Raw genomic sequence first — 13310 nt, 5'->3', positions numbered from 1 at the left:
GATAATCTTTTATTAAACCCTTATCGTCCAAAGTGCATGCCCTTCGTTGCTATCCTATAAAATCTGATTATGGTGCAATAAAATTAATAAAGTATGACAAAGTGCATAATCGGCTAACATAGGGTTTCAAGCATCCTTCACGTTTTTTATCTTTAATTTTATCTTTTAGGCTAGACCTTTAGATGCATATAACCGGCTCTGATACCACATGTTACGTTTAAATATGCATACAAAAAGTACTAACCTCGAGAAGCCATTGATGATATGCGGCAATTAGCAAAGATCTTCCTATCTCTCTACACGTCCTTATGCACTCCTAATATATGATAGGTTTTGTGCTTGTATGTTGTGTAAAAGAGGGGGGATCTAAGCCTTATATTTATAGGTGAAAGCCTTGAGGTTTCTTACTCATAAAAAAACCCAAAAACTTATCCTTATCACCTCCACAATCCATAACCTAATAGGATAGATATTCCTTATTAATTAGGACTTTACTTCACCTTAAAAAACCGGATAACCAAATAAAACTTCCCTTCTTGTATCCTTAATCAATTAGGACTCCCAAATAGATATAAGCTCAAATAAGGTCTTTACAGGAACTTGTATACTAGAATTAAACAATTTTTCTTTTTTAGGCTAATTACAAATAAGTCAATAAAATATTTCAAAATTACAAATAGGTCAATGAACATTTTCCTAAATTCCAAAATAGTCACCATTGACCTATTTGTAATAAATGAAATTATGCATTTTACAAAAGAGGACATAACAAAAACTACAAATTACAACCATTGCCACTAACGTACATCACTAACTAACGTATGAAAATTTCAATAAATTACAAAAAGGTCAATCAATGCTTACCTATCGATGATGTCAACAATATATCCTAACTTTGAAAATTACAAAAAGGTCAACAACTAACCACAAGCTGACAAATGTCCAAAGTAAATGTCAACAACATTTTTGTTTTCCTTTCTCCTTTTTTACCTACAGTAAAGTGTAACTTTTTTTTTTCCTTTCTCCTTTTTTTACCTGTAGCAACGTGTAACTTTTGTTTTGTTTTTTTTTTTTTTTTCCATTTCTCCTCTTTTTACTTGCAGCAACATGTACGTTTTTTTTTTGTCCATTTCTCCTCTTTTTTACTTGCAGCAACGTGTAACATATTAGACATTGTGTGACAGTTACTGATTCGAAATCAATAATTGTGTAACAGATACTGAAAATTAGTATCTATAAAAACCTAAACAAATATTGAAACTGATAATGTCACACATATACTAAAACAGATACTATCACACATCCATTGAAATAGATACTATAAATCTGTTTCAGTATCTGTGTGACAGTGTCTGTTTTAGTATCTGTGTGACAATGTTTGTTTCAGTATATGTGACAGTGTCTATTTTAGTATCTATGTAACAGTGTTTGTTTCAGTATCTGTGTGATAATGTCTACTAAAACAGATAATGTCACACATATACTGAAATACTAAAATAGATTTATAATATCTGTTTCAGTATCTGTGTGACAGTGTCTGTTTTAGTAAATTGATAGTGTCTATTTCAGTATATGTGACAGTGTCTATTTCAGTATCTATGTGACAGTATTTATTTCAGTATCTATGTGACAGTGTTTATTTCAGTATCTATGTGATAGTGTCTACTAAAACAGATACTGAAATAGATACTATAAATCTGTTTCAGTATCTATGTGCTAGTGTCTATTTCAGTATCTGTATGACAGTGAATGTTTCAGTATATGTGACAGTGTCTATTTCAGTATCTATGTGACAATATTTGTTTCAGTATCTGTGTGACAATCTCTGTTTCAGTATCAATGTCACACATATACTAAAACAGATATAGTCACACATATACTGAAACAGATACTATAAATCTGTTTCAGTATCTGTGTGACAGTGTCTGTTTTAGTATATGTGTGACAGCGTCTATTTTAGTATCTATGTGACAATGGGCTGGGGCCCGCACCTATTGACCAAAACGTAATTATCAAAATTAAAACAATGCGCTGGGGCAAAAGGGTAAAACAAACTAAAAAAAATCAGTAATGAGCTGGGGCCTATAGGGTTATTGATCAAAATATAATTTTTCAAATTATATAATTGTCTAAAATGAAATAGTAAATTATGTATTGACCTTTTTGTAATTTGTAAATTATTTATTGACTTATTTATAATTTGCTATTCTTTTTTCGATGTGGCAATGAAACTAAATTTTTAGGTGGATTATATATTTGATTGCTGTTCAGCAATGCATTAGAGTATTTGCTGTCACAATTCCTTTTTCTTTTTGGGCACCAGATAATGTATCCTCCCAATTCAAAGAAACACATCAATCAATACAAGGTTGACTGGTTAATCATCACTAATTGCAACTCCCAAGGTGTTTTTTCCATATTTTTTAAGTTGAGCATTTGAACACGTGTAATTGGTAGTCAGTGACATGATGTTTTTGTGTACAATAATAACTATATTTTTGAAGTTTTAAGGTTGTGTTTTCTTTAGATTTGTGTGTACTAATTTCTTCTATCACTGTGCAATAAGAATCATATTTTTGCTTAAGGTGTTTAAGTGTTTTTTCCTTTAGATTTGTGCATAATAATATCTTGTCTGAGTGTATTAATTACTCCCCAATTAACACATGCAGGCACTCACATAAACTGAAACAAGATTGGTCCCCGTGCTCTGGCACTTGGATGTTTCACACTTTTACTTACAAGACAGTTTATTGAATTGCAAAGAAAAAGGAAGAGGTCACTAATGTGTCTCAAAACTTTGTTCTAGAACATGTTAAAGCATGGGAAGAAAGCTCTCTCATGAAGGCATAGCACTTGGTTCACTATTACCTGCTTAGTGAGCCTGGGGCGTTTAGTGATCAAGATGCATATAATTGCTACCTCTCTTGAGGAGCAATCTCCCTTACCATCTCCATCAGTTGGTATTTTGGTCTCACTTTAATTCCATTATTGCCCTTACCATGCTTGGAAAGTCTTTTCTTGTACAATCCCAAAACAATCCCTTTCCAGGTTCATGATCTTATTCATGACTGGGCCTAATCAGTTAAATCATCACTGTTAAACTAATATCCACGAATATACATATAATAAGAATTAACAATGCAATAAATTTAATTACTTCATTTGACATTGGTTTTACTTTCATAAAATATATACACACATAAAGGCAATATTGTTGTGAAGTTAGAAAATATAAAAACAATGCTTATAATGTTGAAATATACAAATGATAACTAATGTCTACTCAGTGGTCACTGAATCTCCTTTTTCTTTGGTAATGAAGATCTCAATCTACTGCAATGTTCTGCTGCATAAAAAAATGCAACAATAAAGTCAAATGCAAACTAAGGATGAGTAAAACATATGCAATAATCACAATGTCATAACTCACTCATAAAAAGTCACAAAACTGCGTCGGGCTGAAATTGGGCATTGAGGCCCTCATTAAACGGTTCCCAAAGAATTTCTCCTACCATCTTTTGCTTGAGTAGTTGGTACTAAAGTTGTGCATCGCCTTCTAGATGGAATAAGGCCAAAGAAACTTTCTCCTCTTAAGGGGTGCCATGCATGTAAATCAAAGGAATTGTTTTGCTCGACACAACCAACTTGTTGGGTCTTCTGTGCCCTTGAATTGCGGAAAGTCCAACTTGACTAACTTCGGAGTGTAGGTATGATGTGAGCCATTGTGATGTTGGCCACCGTTGACTATAGCCTTCCCATTGCCACTGGTGCGTGAATGCTCCCCTATTTCCCGAGTAGCAAGCCTCTCAAAGAGCTTACTGATTTTTTCTAAAAATTTGTCTGATGATGCAACAACTTAAGGTTGATGATGTGGGTGATGATTCAACCTTCTTGGAGGATGAACAAGAGTGATAATGAGCTAGCTTATCATTGATCCTCAATAAAGATGACCTGCATGAACAAGAATTAAAGGAAATAATACCGGTATGGAATCAGTCAAATACGCTTCGACAATCAAGTCCGTGAAAAGCAAAAGGAGCTGGTTGAGTAAGAATGAGCAAAAACAAATGATGAACTTGAGAGAAATAGGAAGAAGATGACAATATGTTCTGGGCTATTCTCTTGGGTGGGTGTGTGTTTGTTTAGGTTTTTGTGTACCCATTAGTTGTGCACATAAGATGATTTATATAGGCAAAGAAGAGGTGAACCATAGAGAATGAACGGCAGAGAAAAGGCCACATCATTAGTTCGGAACAATAACATGCACACCAACCAAGCAAAATAGCATTCAATGCTGAATGCAGATATGGGTTGCCCAAATAGTGAGAGCTGGAGCTAGAGTGTCAGGCTTTATAGCATGTCACATCTCAAATACTCAAGTGTGGAGGTTCATACTAGCCGGACCTTCTAGAATAGCGGTGGAGCAAAGCCACCGAGCCAAACTGAACATACAACCTCACGTACCCCAAGTAGGGAATGTCGAGTGAATAGATCAGCAGTACAACATGTAGTCCGAGCTGAACTGATCAAATGAACTCACAAATCTCCTAAGTATGAATTAGTCATCCTGGGTGATCAGATAGATGAAACGATAAACAGTCCGAGCTGAACTAGAGATCTTTGAAGGTAATCCTTCGGGTCGGAATGGAAAGCTTGATGATCAATCTGAGGTCGGTTTGGACTAGGTGGAGTAAGCCGAGCTCAGATACCATAATTGAAGTCATCTGTTGCTGAGCTGGAGTGATGGTGTGGATGATTGGTTGGACCAAGTCAATTGTTATAAGGTCAGAATGCCATGTGGGATTTCTCAGGCCACGTGGGAGCATGCAGTTGGTTGTCGAATCCCTGTGGATTTATCCACAAACACTTACCAATACGAGAAGAAAGCTGAGAACTGGGGATGATTAAAAGTTTAAAACGACGTACGTAACAAACAACGTAACAACGCAACCCAAGCAATTGCAATGGGGTAGATAATTAAAATGGAAGAGATGGGATGATCGAGATGGGGTCCGTGGGCCGTGGATATGTTATCAGTAGAAATTGAGGTGGCAGTGGCACCATTACCATTTTTAGCAACATGGGTGAACAAGATAGCGAGGAATGTATAGTGTAATGGAGAAACTTCAACAAATTGCTCAGAGTGTTGTGTTGGAAGCGAATTGGCTTAATTGCCATTGGTAATGGTTGATAGGTGGGTCATACGGGAAAGCCAAGAGGTTGGACCTACAGTCACCATAAGAATATTGGGCTTGGGCCTATGGTCAGAGCTTGGGTCCCACTGTTAGTCCACCAGATTAAAATCTAATTTAGTTCCATTTAGTTTCAGTTAGTTTTTACTTTTGTCCTGTAATTTTGGTCATATATTTTCATATTAATCGCAATCGCAATCAAGTTCAAAATGTTAATCCCATTTGTTTTTAAGATGAAATTTGACGCAATATGCACATGCTGTTTGGCAAGTTTGGTCTTGTAATTTTAAAATGCTCGCAATTAGTTTCAAAACATTAATCCTATTTGTTTTGAAGATAAAAATCCAAAACTGAGAAGGATTCCTTACAAAATTTGCTAGACGTGTTCTTTGTCATTTTGCATACACCATTAAAATTGCACGTTCATTCATATTATAGATACAAGAATGGAAACAAAGTATAAATTGAACAAATTACACACATTAATTGTGAGGCCAAATTACACTTTTGGTTCTTGTGGTTTGGGTTATAAAAAGAACACACATTGAATAAATACATCTGTTGCTGTGAATATTATATATATGTACTTAAGGATAGTCATGGAACAAACAATATCATAGTAACCCCGACAGCACATGGTCATATATGCTGATCTCCTACTCAATCTCAGAATAACCATTGTTGAAGGCATACATCTGATAACATATATAATTGGTCTTTTGTTGGACCTTCTAAAGTTGTATCATCTGAATATCTGATAACATAATTGGTTGAATTCTAGATTTGTGAACACCTGGTTTCCTATAACTCCGAAGAATCAACAGATGCATCAATGGACACATCCAACCTGTAGGTCTCCTTGATCCTCAATATCTGCAACTGGGACTTCCTCAACTGGTTTGCGCTTCTGAGGGTGTGAGGAAGTGAGCTTTCATTGCCAGTCACCCTTTGTACAAGCCTCTTGAATCTTAAGCTCTCAGTGATGTAGACCTTAGTCCCAATCTGCTTCCATTCCACAAAAGCGCTTCACCACTAAGATAAGAAAATTCCATGCCATGGAAATTAAATATATAACCTAGTAACATTACTACAATTTGACAATTAGTAAGTGTAAATTCAAGCCTTTAAACCATTACATGGGATTATACAGAAAACAAATTACGTACCTAGTTTAGGTGAAAGCCTCATCCATCAGTCAAATGGGTGCAGTATGCAAGACAAGTTTCCTTGATGGTATACCACAGCTTGACAATCTACCTGCATAGAGTTTATTTATCAAGATGGAATTCATTTCTCCAGTTGGAGTTAAAACATATTTTTCGCAACCAACACCTAATCGTCAGTATTATCACTGCACTTGATGATCAGCTGTCTGCTGCCATTTAGACACAGATTGACATATAAAAATAAAATCAGTTTAAAATTCATATCTTTAACAGTACTGAATTTGGAATCTTGAAATTTAATTTTGTCGGTTTGTCTGACAATAGGCAAAGTATTTGAACATGAACAATATGAAGACCTGAATTTGAAGATATCCTTGCCTTGAGTAGAAAAAGATGATGTATTAGGAAGTAGACATAGATACTACTTCCTTAGAGAATACAGCTGCTTGCAGTCGCAACTTATGCAGTTCCTCCATGAAGGTAGAAAGAAAGAGGGACATCCGGGAAACATATCAGCAAGCCTTTGCAAGCTAACCGTTAACCTTCCATCCATGCCACAAATGCAGATAAGCCAAGAAATTCAAGTTATGATTGATATAGCGGTAGCTAGCTTAGCAACTTAGTACCTCATTGGCTTGACAACTCTAAATGCCATTCTAAATTCTTTATGCTTAACTGTGGTCTGCACATGGCTTCGTCTACAACAGATGCATAATTAGAGGACTTGTCGATAACCTGAGTTAAAAGAAGACAATTAATTCCAAATTACCTGGAGATTAATCTAGAATTCGTATTTGGAAAGGAGCCTATGCCATTAATTCCATAAGTCCAGCATAAAGTACTGGACGGTCATCATGTCTTCTGCCACTGCAACTTTGGGTTCTGACCTCGAAAAGGGGTGCTGCAATCTTTTCTGCAATTTTCATGACCCTAAATTATCATTTTATGTATATCCGAGTGAAGTAACTTTGAGCAGGAAACAAAGAAGAAAAGTACCTTACTAGAGAAGATTATGTGGCGATGGAAGATTACAGAAAATGGATGTAGCCCCTGGACATTGATTAGACACAACATCTGTAGTCATCAACTGCCTAGCCACTTTACATTGCTGCTTTAAGAAAATCATTCCTAGTGATTATCAAATATTCCAAAAGGAAAATTAGTTTCTCATTCCCAAACAGTATATGAGAAATCAATACATACATAAATAAAAGCTTACCAGAAGTGGTGGATGAAACTGGCAGAGCTCCCTTCTCATGGAACACTGTTGGGTTGGCTTCAACTAAATGACATCTCCTGGGTTTCATCGTATTGCTAGATCTAAAATCCTCCTTTTTGTATAATCTGCAGTTCCTCTCCAATTATAGTTATATGCTCTATAATGGGATAAAATACAAAATTTTACCATATTGATCGAATGAAGGGAGAAAACAGGGGACATGACATGAAGGATACATAACGGTTAACACCATAGCAATCTCTTGCAGTAAGTCAACTGTTAACCTTCCATCCATATCACATACCACAAGTATACAAGTAAACCATGTTCAAGTAATTATGATACAGAGGTATCTAGCTTACCAGCATAGCACCTCATCAGCTTGACAACGCCAATGCCATCCTAAATCCTTTATGCGCTTCAACGTGGTCTGTACATGTAGCTTGGTGAGATTTTCTGTACAGAAGATACATAATTAGAGGACTTGTCTATAACTTGAATTAAAAGAAAATGAAGTCCTTATTCCATAGTAAAGGAGTACCAGACAGTGATCATGCCTCGGGGAGTCCAGTCACTGCAACTTTGAGGTCTGATATATCTCCCATAAGGGTGCTTGCAGTATTGTCAGTCTGCATATAATTTTCACATTAATTAAATTGTTCATAGTGTCAAACCCAGCCAATGCAAAATTACATTGCATTGCACTTAAGTACCTGTAACTTGAAGAAATAGAGCGACCAGCCTAAAAGCGAGTCACCACTTGGACATTGCTTCGTTGAGAAAATCATGCGTAAAAATTACATACCTGAAGATTCCAAAGAAAAAAGAAGAAAGAAAGAAATGTGATGATGGCCACAACTCAAAGGTAAACATATATATTTATTAATGGATAAATACAAGTTAATAAATAAGAGCAACTCATTTACCAGAAAACAGAGGTGGATATATGAGATATTGGAATGGCAGAGCTCCCCCACTCATGGAAACACAGATGAGACTTCAATTAATTAGTCATTTTGGCCGGTCGGTTTCTTGGTCTTACTGGATCCAAACTCGGTCTTTTTGGACCGTCTTACATCAACTATGATGTTTGGGATGTGAGAAATCTTGGGCCACTCCTTTCCTGTGTTTTTTTGGCAGCCTTGTGCAAGAATTGGACACCAATCAATCCTCAAGTCATGCAGAGGTGTCTTCCTTAGGAAGTCCGGCAGTGTTGTTAGGAGAGAGCATGAATTAATTCGTAATGAATAAAGACATGGCATTATTTTAAATTCAGAATCCTCTTCCCGCCACCCTTGCACTCCTTCCCACTCTTTCCACTCCTGCATGATCCCAAAGCTGAGTTGTTTCAATTTCGGAAATAAAATACCTGATGACGATCCCAAAAACTCAACCCCAACCTTTTTCACACTATGCATCCCTGATATTTCCAGCCTCTCAAGTGACGGCAATCTCCCAAGAGGAGGCAAAAATACACAATATCTCCATTCTTCGATAATAAGGCTTCTCAAACTGTTCAAAGACGTCATCATCCTATTGAAAGACTCCATGACACCCTCATAACAACCAATGCGTAAAAGTTCCAAATTTTTGTGGGGTTTTAAGCCATTCAGTATTTCTGTATCACTATTCCTCTGCTCGTCTTCTTCATTCTCAAAATCTAGTTCCAGTTTAGTGAGGTGTTGTCTATTCCCCAATTGTGCTTTCTCAGCTTCACTCGCTTTTTTCAAATTTCCCAGCTTTTTAATGGAAAGGCAATTTCCCCGAAGCTGGTCCAAAATTCCTAAATCTTCCATCTTGAATGCCTCATCTTTGTCACCACCACATACAGTATACTCATCTAGTCTCCGCAGACTTGTTAATCTCTGAATCCCTTTTGGCAAGTACTTTAGCTGATGACAGTCCTTAACATGAAGATGCTTTAAGTTAATCAGTTTTCTCATGGCCTCAGGTAATTTTTTAAGCCCCGTGCAGGAAACAAGGCGCAAGGTTTGGAGATTGTATAAATTACACACCGTGTTTGGTAATTTCTTCAAATGAGGATTATGAGACAAATCAATGTACCTCAAATGTACCAATTCACCAATCACCTTTGGAACTTCTTTGAGTTGGTTATGACTCAAATTTAATGTCCTAAGGTATTTCAATTGCGAAATCAAATTTGGGTCCAAGGTAGTAATGCATGAATCAATTGTTGTGAGGGTATATAGGTTTTTCCAATTGTCAGATGAAATAGAAGAAAATGGAAATGGACCCTCCGGTGCAGACCTTATAGTCAAATGACGAACCTTAGCACACTCTATTTTGTGGTGCCTACTGTCATTAGCCTCTACGATAAAACATTCATTCTCAGCGAGAAATGACACAAAGTCATACACAGGACCATGCATTCTGCAACCTGAGATATTCCCATCATCTTCCCCAAAACCTAGGAAGATAGACCGCTTTGTTAAGGTATCAACATAGCTTTGACCTATTATTTCATTTTCTTTTTTTAATTTTGAATTAAGAAAATTTTGTGCCATCCACAACTCAATCAAAGCATCTCTATCATACTTGTAATCTCTTGGAAAAATAGCACAATATAAAAGACAACGTCTTATTGCAGATGCCAAACCATAATATTGTCTAAAAATTTTATGTTCCACAACATTATCTAGGCTCCACATTTTATTATTCAAGACATCCTGCCATTCTTTCATTGTCTCTTTATATCTCATGAGACCACCTAAAACCTTCACAGCAAGAGGCAAACCATTGCACTTTTTCACAATTTCCTTACCAATAGATTCAATCACTTCAAACGACTCATCTCCTTGCTTGTGAGAGAGAGCAATGTTAGTAAACAATGACCGACAATCTTGCTCACTCAACTCTTTCAGAAAGATGCTATGAGCGGAAGTAGCTCCCATCATATTAGCAACCTCCTCATTTCGTGTGGTCACCAATATTCTAGATCCTATACCACATTTCTGCAAAGACCCCTCTAATTGTTTCCACTTGCTATAGTCATGAGTCCACACATCATCTAGGACAAGAAGGAACCTTTTTCCAATGACACATTCTTCTATACATTCCAATAAACATTCCAACTCATTTGAATGAATTCGAGTATCATTATTTTTTCCAAGATCTACAATGACGGATTTGAAAATCTTAGTCTCTTCAAAAAGGTCTGACACACAAATCCATATTCTATTATCGAAATGTGTCTTCACCTTTTCATCATTATAGGCTAGTTGGGCGAGAATTGTCTTCCCCATTCCTGTCTTCCCTATAATAGGGATGACCAGAGGACCCATGTCTTCTTGACTACTCACACTTAACAACTTGCTAATTAAAATATCTTGTTGATCTTTTCGACCAATTATGTTAGGTATATCGAAAGTTATGGGTCGATCAACTTCAAAGATATCAATGGCTACTCTTGTGGTATACCAATCACCTCTTTGTTTAGAAATTAAAGTTAAACGATTGTTCAGTTTCTTTATCTCGTCTTTTATTTGGTGAGACAATTTCTTTATCAACAGAGCACTACGACAACTTAAGTAATAGGAGGAAATGGTGGAACATACCTTCTTCTTAGTAGCAAGAGCATCGTCACTTTCTTTTTTTTCTTGTTTCTCAACTCGCAGTTTCTGAATTTCATTGTTCCACTCATTCAACACGTCGCCTATCTCACAGCATACTTCTTTCAGATTAGCCAGCCACTGTCTTACGTCAGCCTCCTTCACTTGCCTCTCCTCTGCCTTCCCGATCAAACCTTGAAAAGAGTGGAGATTTCTCTTGAGATTTTCAACTTCTTCCTCAACACCCACGACTAATCTCACCCCTTGTTCATCTTGTTGATGGATGACTGAAGCCAACTGTTCTAGGAGTGCGGAAATGAGTGCTGGAGCCATTCTTATCACAGTTTGAATTTGGCTGACAATAGGAAAGAGAGAAAGACGAGAAATATAAATATATTAATCTTGATTCCAAACCTGGGGGAGGGGAGAGGAAAAGCAAGACAAGATCAGATGCATACGGAAAGGATAAAATATATGTGTGGGAGAATGGCAGTGCTGGATATTGGATCAGATTTTAAATGTTCGATCTCGCTTTATTCCTTTCCTTTTCTTTTTCCTTGAACTTATTCTTGTTCTCTGGCCAAAAAAAAAAAAAACAGAACTTATTCTTCTTCTTCTTTATCAATTTTAAATGACTCTAATCTAGCCACGTACCCTTTCAAAATCTCCACTTACGTAAGATTTGAGTCATCCTTCAAATGTCAACCTCACCATATATCCAAATACGCTAGCTCCAAGCAAGAGATTCCAAATATGAGCATCACGCATGCACATTCGCAGACCTCCACACACCATACGTCCAAACAGATCGATATATGGTACGTTTTACCTTCATTTGTGCGCACATGATTTCTATTTGGGTTTTTTATCTAGCAAGACAAAATCAAAAAGATTCTTAAGTCCAAAACAAGCTGGCCCAAAATTAAACTACCAAATTTTTTTATTTTTTATTTTTTAAAGAAAGCTTCAAACAACATCAAGGAACATTATAATAATATTAAGGAATAACTTTTTTCTTAAAAAAAAAAAAAATTAGCGACGAATGGTTTCAGCAACGAACTATTTTGTCGCCAAAAGTCACTTTAGCGACGAATTTGGGATTCGTTCATCAAAACAACTTGGAGCAACAAAAATTATTCGTTGCCTAAAGTTGACTGCCAAAATGATATTGGCGCCATTCTTTGAGCGACGAATTTGAATATTTGTCTCCTAAAGCCACTTTAGGCGACGGAAAAAGACCTTCGTCACCTAAGGACACTTTGAGCGACGAAATACTTCCGTCGCCCCCAGGGTCTTTTGAGCGACGAAAATGGACATTCGTCGCCCAAAGAGTCCTCAGGCGACGACACTAACCTTCGTCACCTAAAGTGCGCCCAATGTCTCTTCATGTGTATTTATATTTATGTATAAGCATATGATACGATTATGTTTCCAACGATCCGAACAGTTCATTTTTTAGTTCTCCACTCAAAGATCATCCCTGAAAAAAATTAGCTCAATCGGATGTGTAGAAGTTATGCAACGATGGTCAAACTTATGAATGATTGTGGTTTTTTCTCACGATAATCGAACGGGTAAATGAATTCCGATTTAGCCGGATTTTTGCAGGGATGATCTTTGAGTATGAACACAGAAACTGAACGGCTCCGATCGTTGAAATCACGTTGTGGTCTTCACAATTATTGAAACGACAAGGGTTAAACGAAGAAGTTAAAAGAATTATACTCTCTAAGTGTATTTATATATAGATGCTCACATCTCGATCATGTTTACAACGATCCAAACTAGTAATTATTTAGTTTCCTACTCAAGGATCATTCCTGCAAAAAATGAGCTCAATCGGATATGTAGAAGTTAGGTAAAAGTGGTCGAAGTAATGAACGATTATAGTTTTTCTAATGATAATCAAATAGGTAGATGAATTCCGATTTGGCCAATTTTTTGCAGGGATGATCTTTGAGTTTTAACACAGAAAATGAATGGCTCCGATCGTTGAAATAACGTTGTGATCTTCACAATTATTGAAACGACAAGGGTTAAACGAAAGAGTTAAAAGAATTATACTCTCTAACTGTATTTATATGTATATGCTCACATCTCGATCGTGTTTCCAACGATCTGAACCGTTCATTTTTTAGTTTCTCACTCAAAGATCATCCCTACA

At 36.5% G+C, this 13310-nt stretch overlaps 1 protein-coding gene across 28 annotated transcripts; it reads right to left on the bottom strand.

Annotated features, from left to right (window-relative positions):
- Window positions 1–5736: 5736 nt before the first annotated feature.
- On the bottom strand, window positions 5737–11654 carry LOC147282735 (disease resistance protein RGA2-like). 28 transcript variants are annotated; one of them, XM_086248763.1, is made up of 11 exons: window positions 8504–11654; window positions 8291–8382; window positions 8119–8206; window positions 7940–8033; window positions 7578–7702; window positions 7355–7486; window positions 7128–7271; window positions 6985–7056; window positions 6737–6900; window positions 6359–6449; window positions 5737–6224 (listed from the first exon to the last, which is right to left on the bottom strand). In XM_086248763.1, the coding sequence occupies exon 1, from the start codon at window positions 11477–11479 to the stop codon at window positions 8585–8587; it is 2895 nt and encodes a 964-aa protein (XP_086104889.1). In that variant the 5' UTR covers window positions 11480–11654; the 3' UTR covers window positions 5737–6224; window positions 6359–6449; window positions 6737–6900; window positions 6985–7056; window positions 7128–7271; window positions 7355–7486; window positions 7578–7702; window positions 7940–8033; window positions 8119–8206; window positions 8291–8382; window positions 8504–8584. The 28 variants fall into 28 exon arrangements, 27 of the variants coding, with proteins under 27 accessions (XP_086104889.1, XP_086104901.1, XP_086104902.1 ...); XM_086248775.1 differs by adding an exon at window positions 6525–6564 and having other exon boundaries at window positions 6715–7271; XM_086248776.1 differs by adding an exon at window positions 6525–6564 and having other exon boundaries at window positions 6359–6445; window positions 6715–7271.
- Between the last annotated feature and the right edge of the window lie 1656 nt (window positions 11655–13310).

This window comes from Dryas octopetala, chromosome 6 (genome assembly GCF_963921425.1).
Source record: "Dryas octopetala chromosome 6, drDryOcto1.1, whole genome shotgun sequence".
NCBI lineage: Eukaryota > Viridiplantae > Streptophyta > Magnoliopsida > Rosales > Rosaceae > Dryas > Dryas octopetala.
The sequence above is the reverse complement of the archived record's forward strand: the minus strand, read 5'-3'. Positions and strand labels throughout refer to the sequence as shown.

What these genes read in the sequence shown, in the direction of transcription:
- LOC147282735 (XM_086248765.1), bottom strand. Translation starts at nt 11,479, where the DNA reads ATGGCTCCAGCACTCATTTCCGCACTCCTAGAACAGTTGGCTTCAGTC.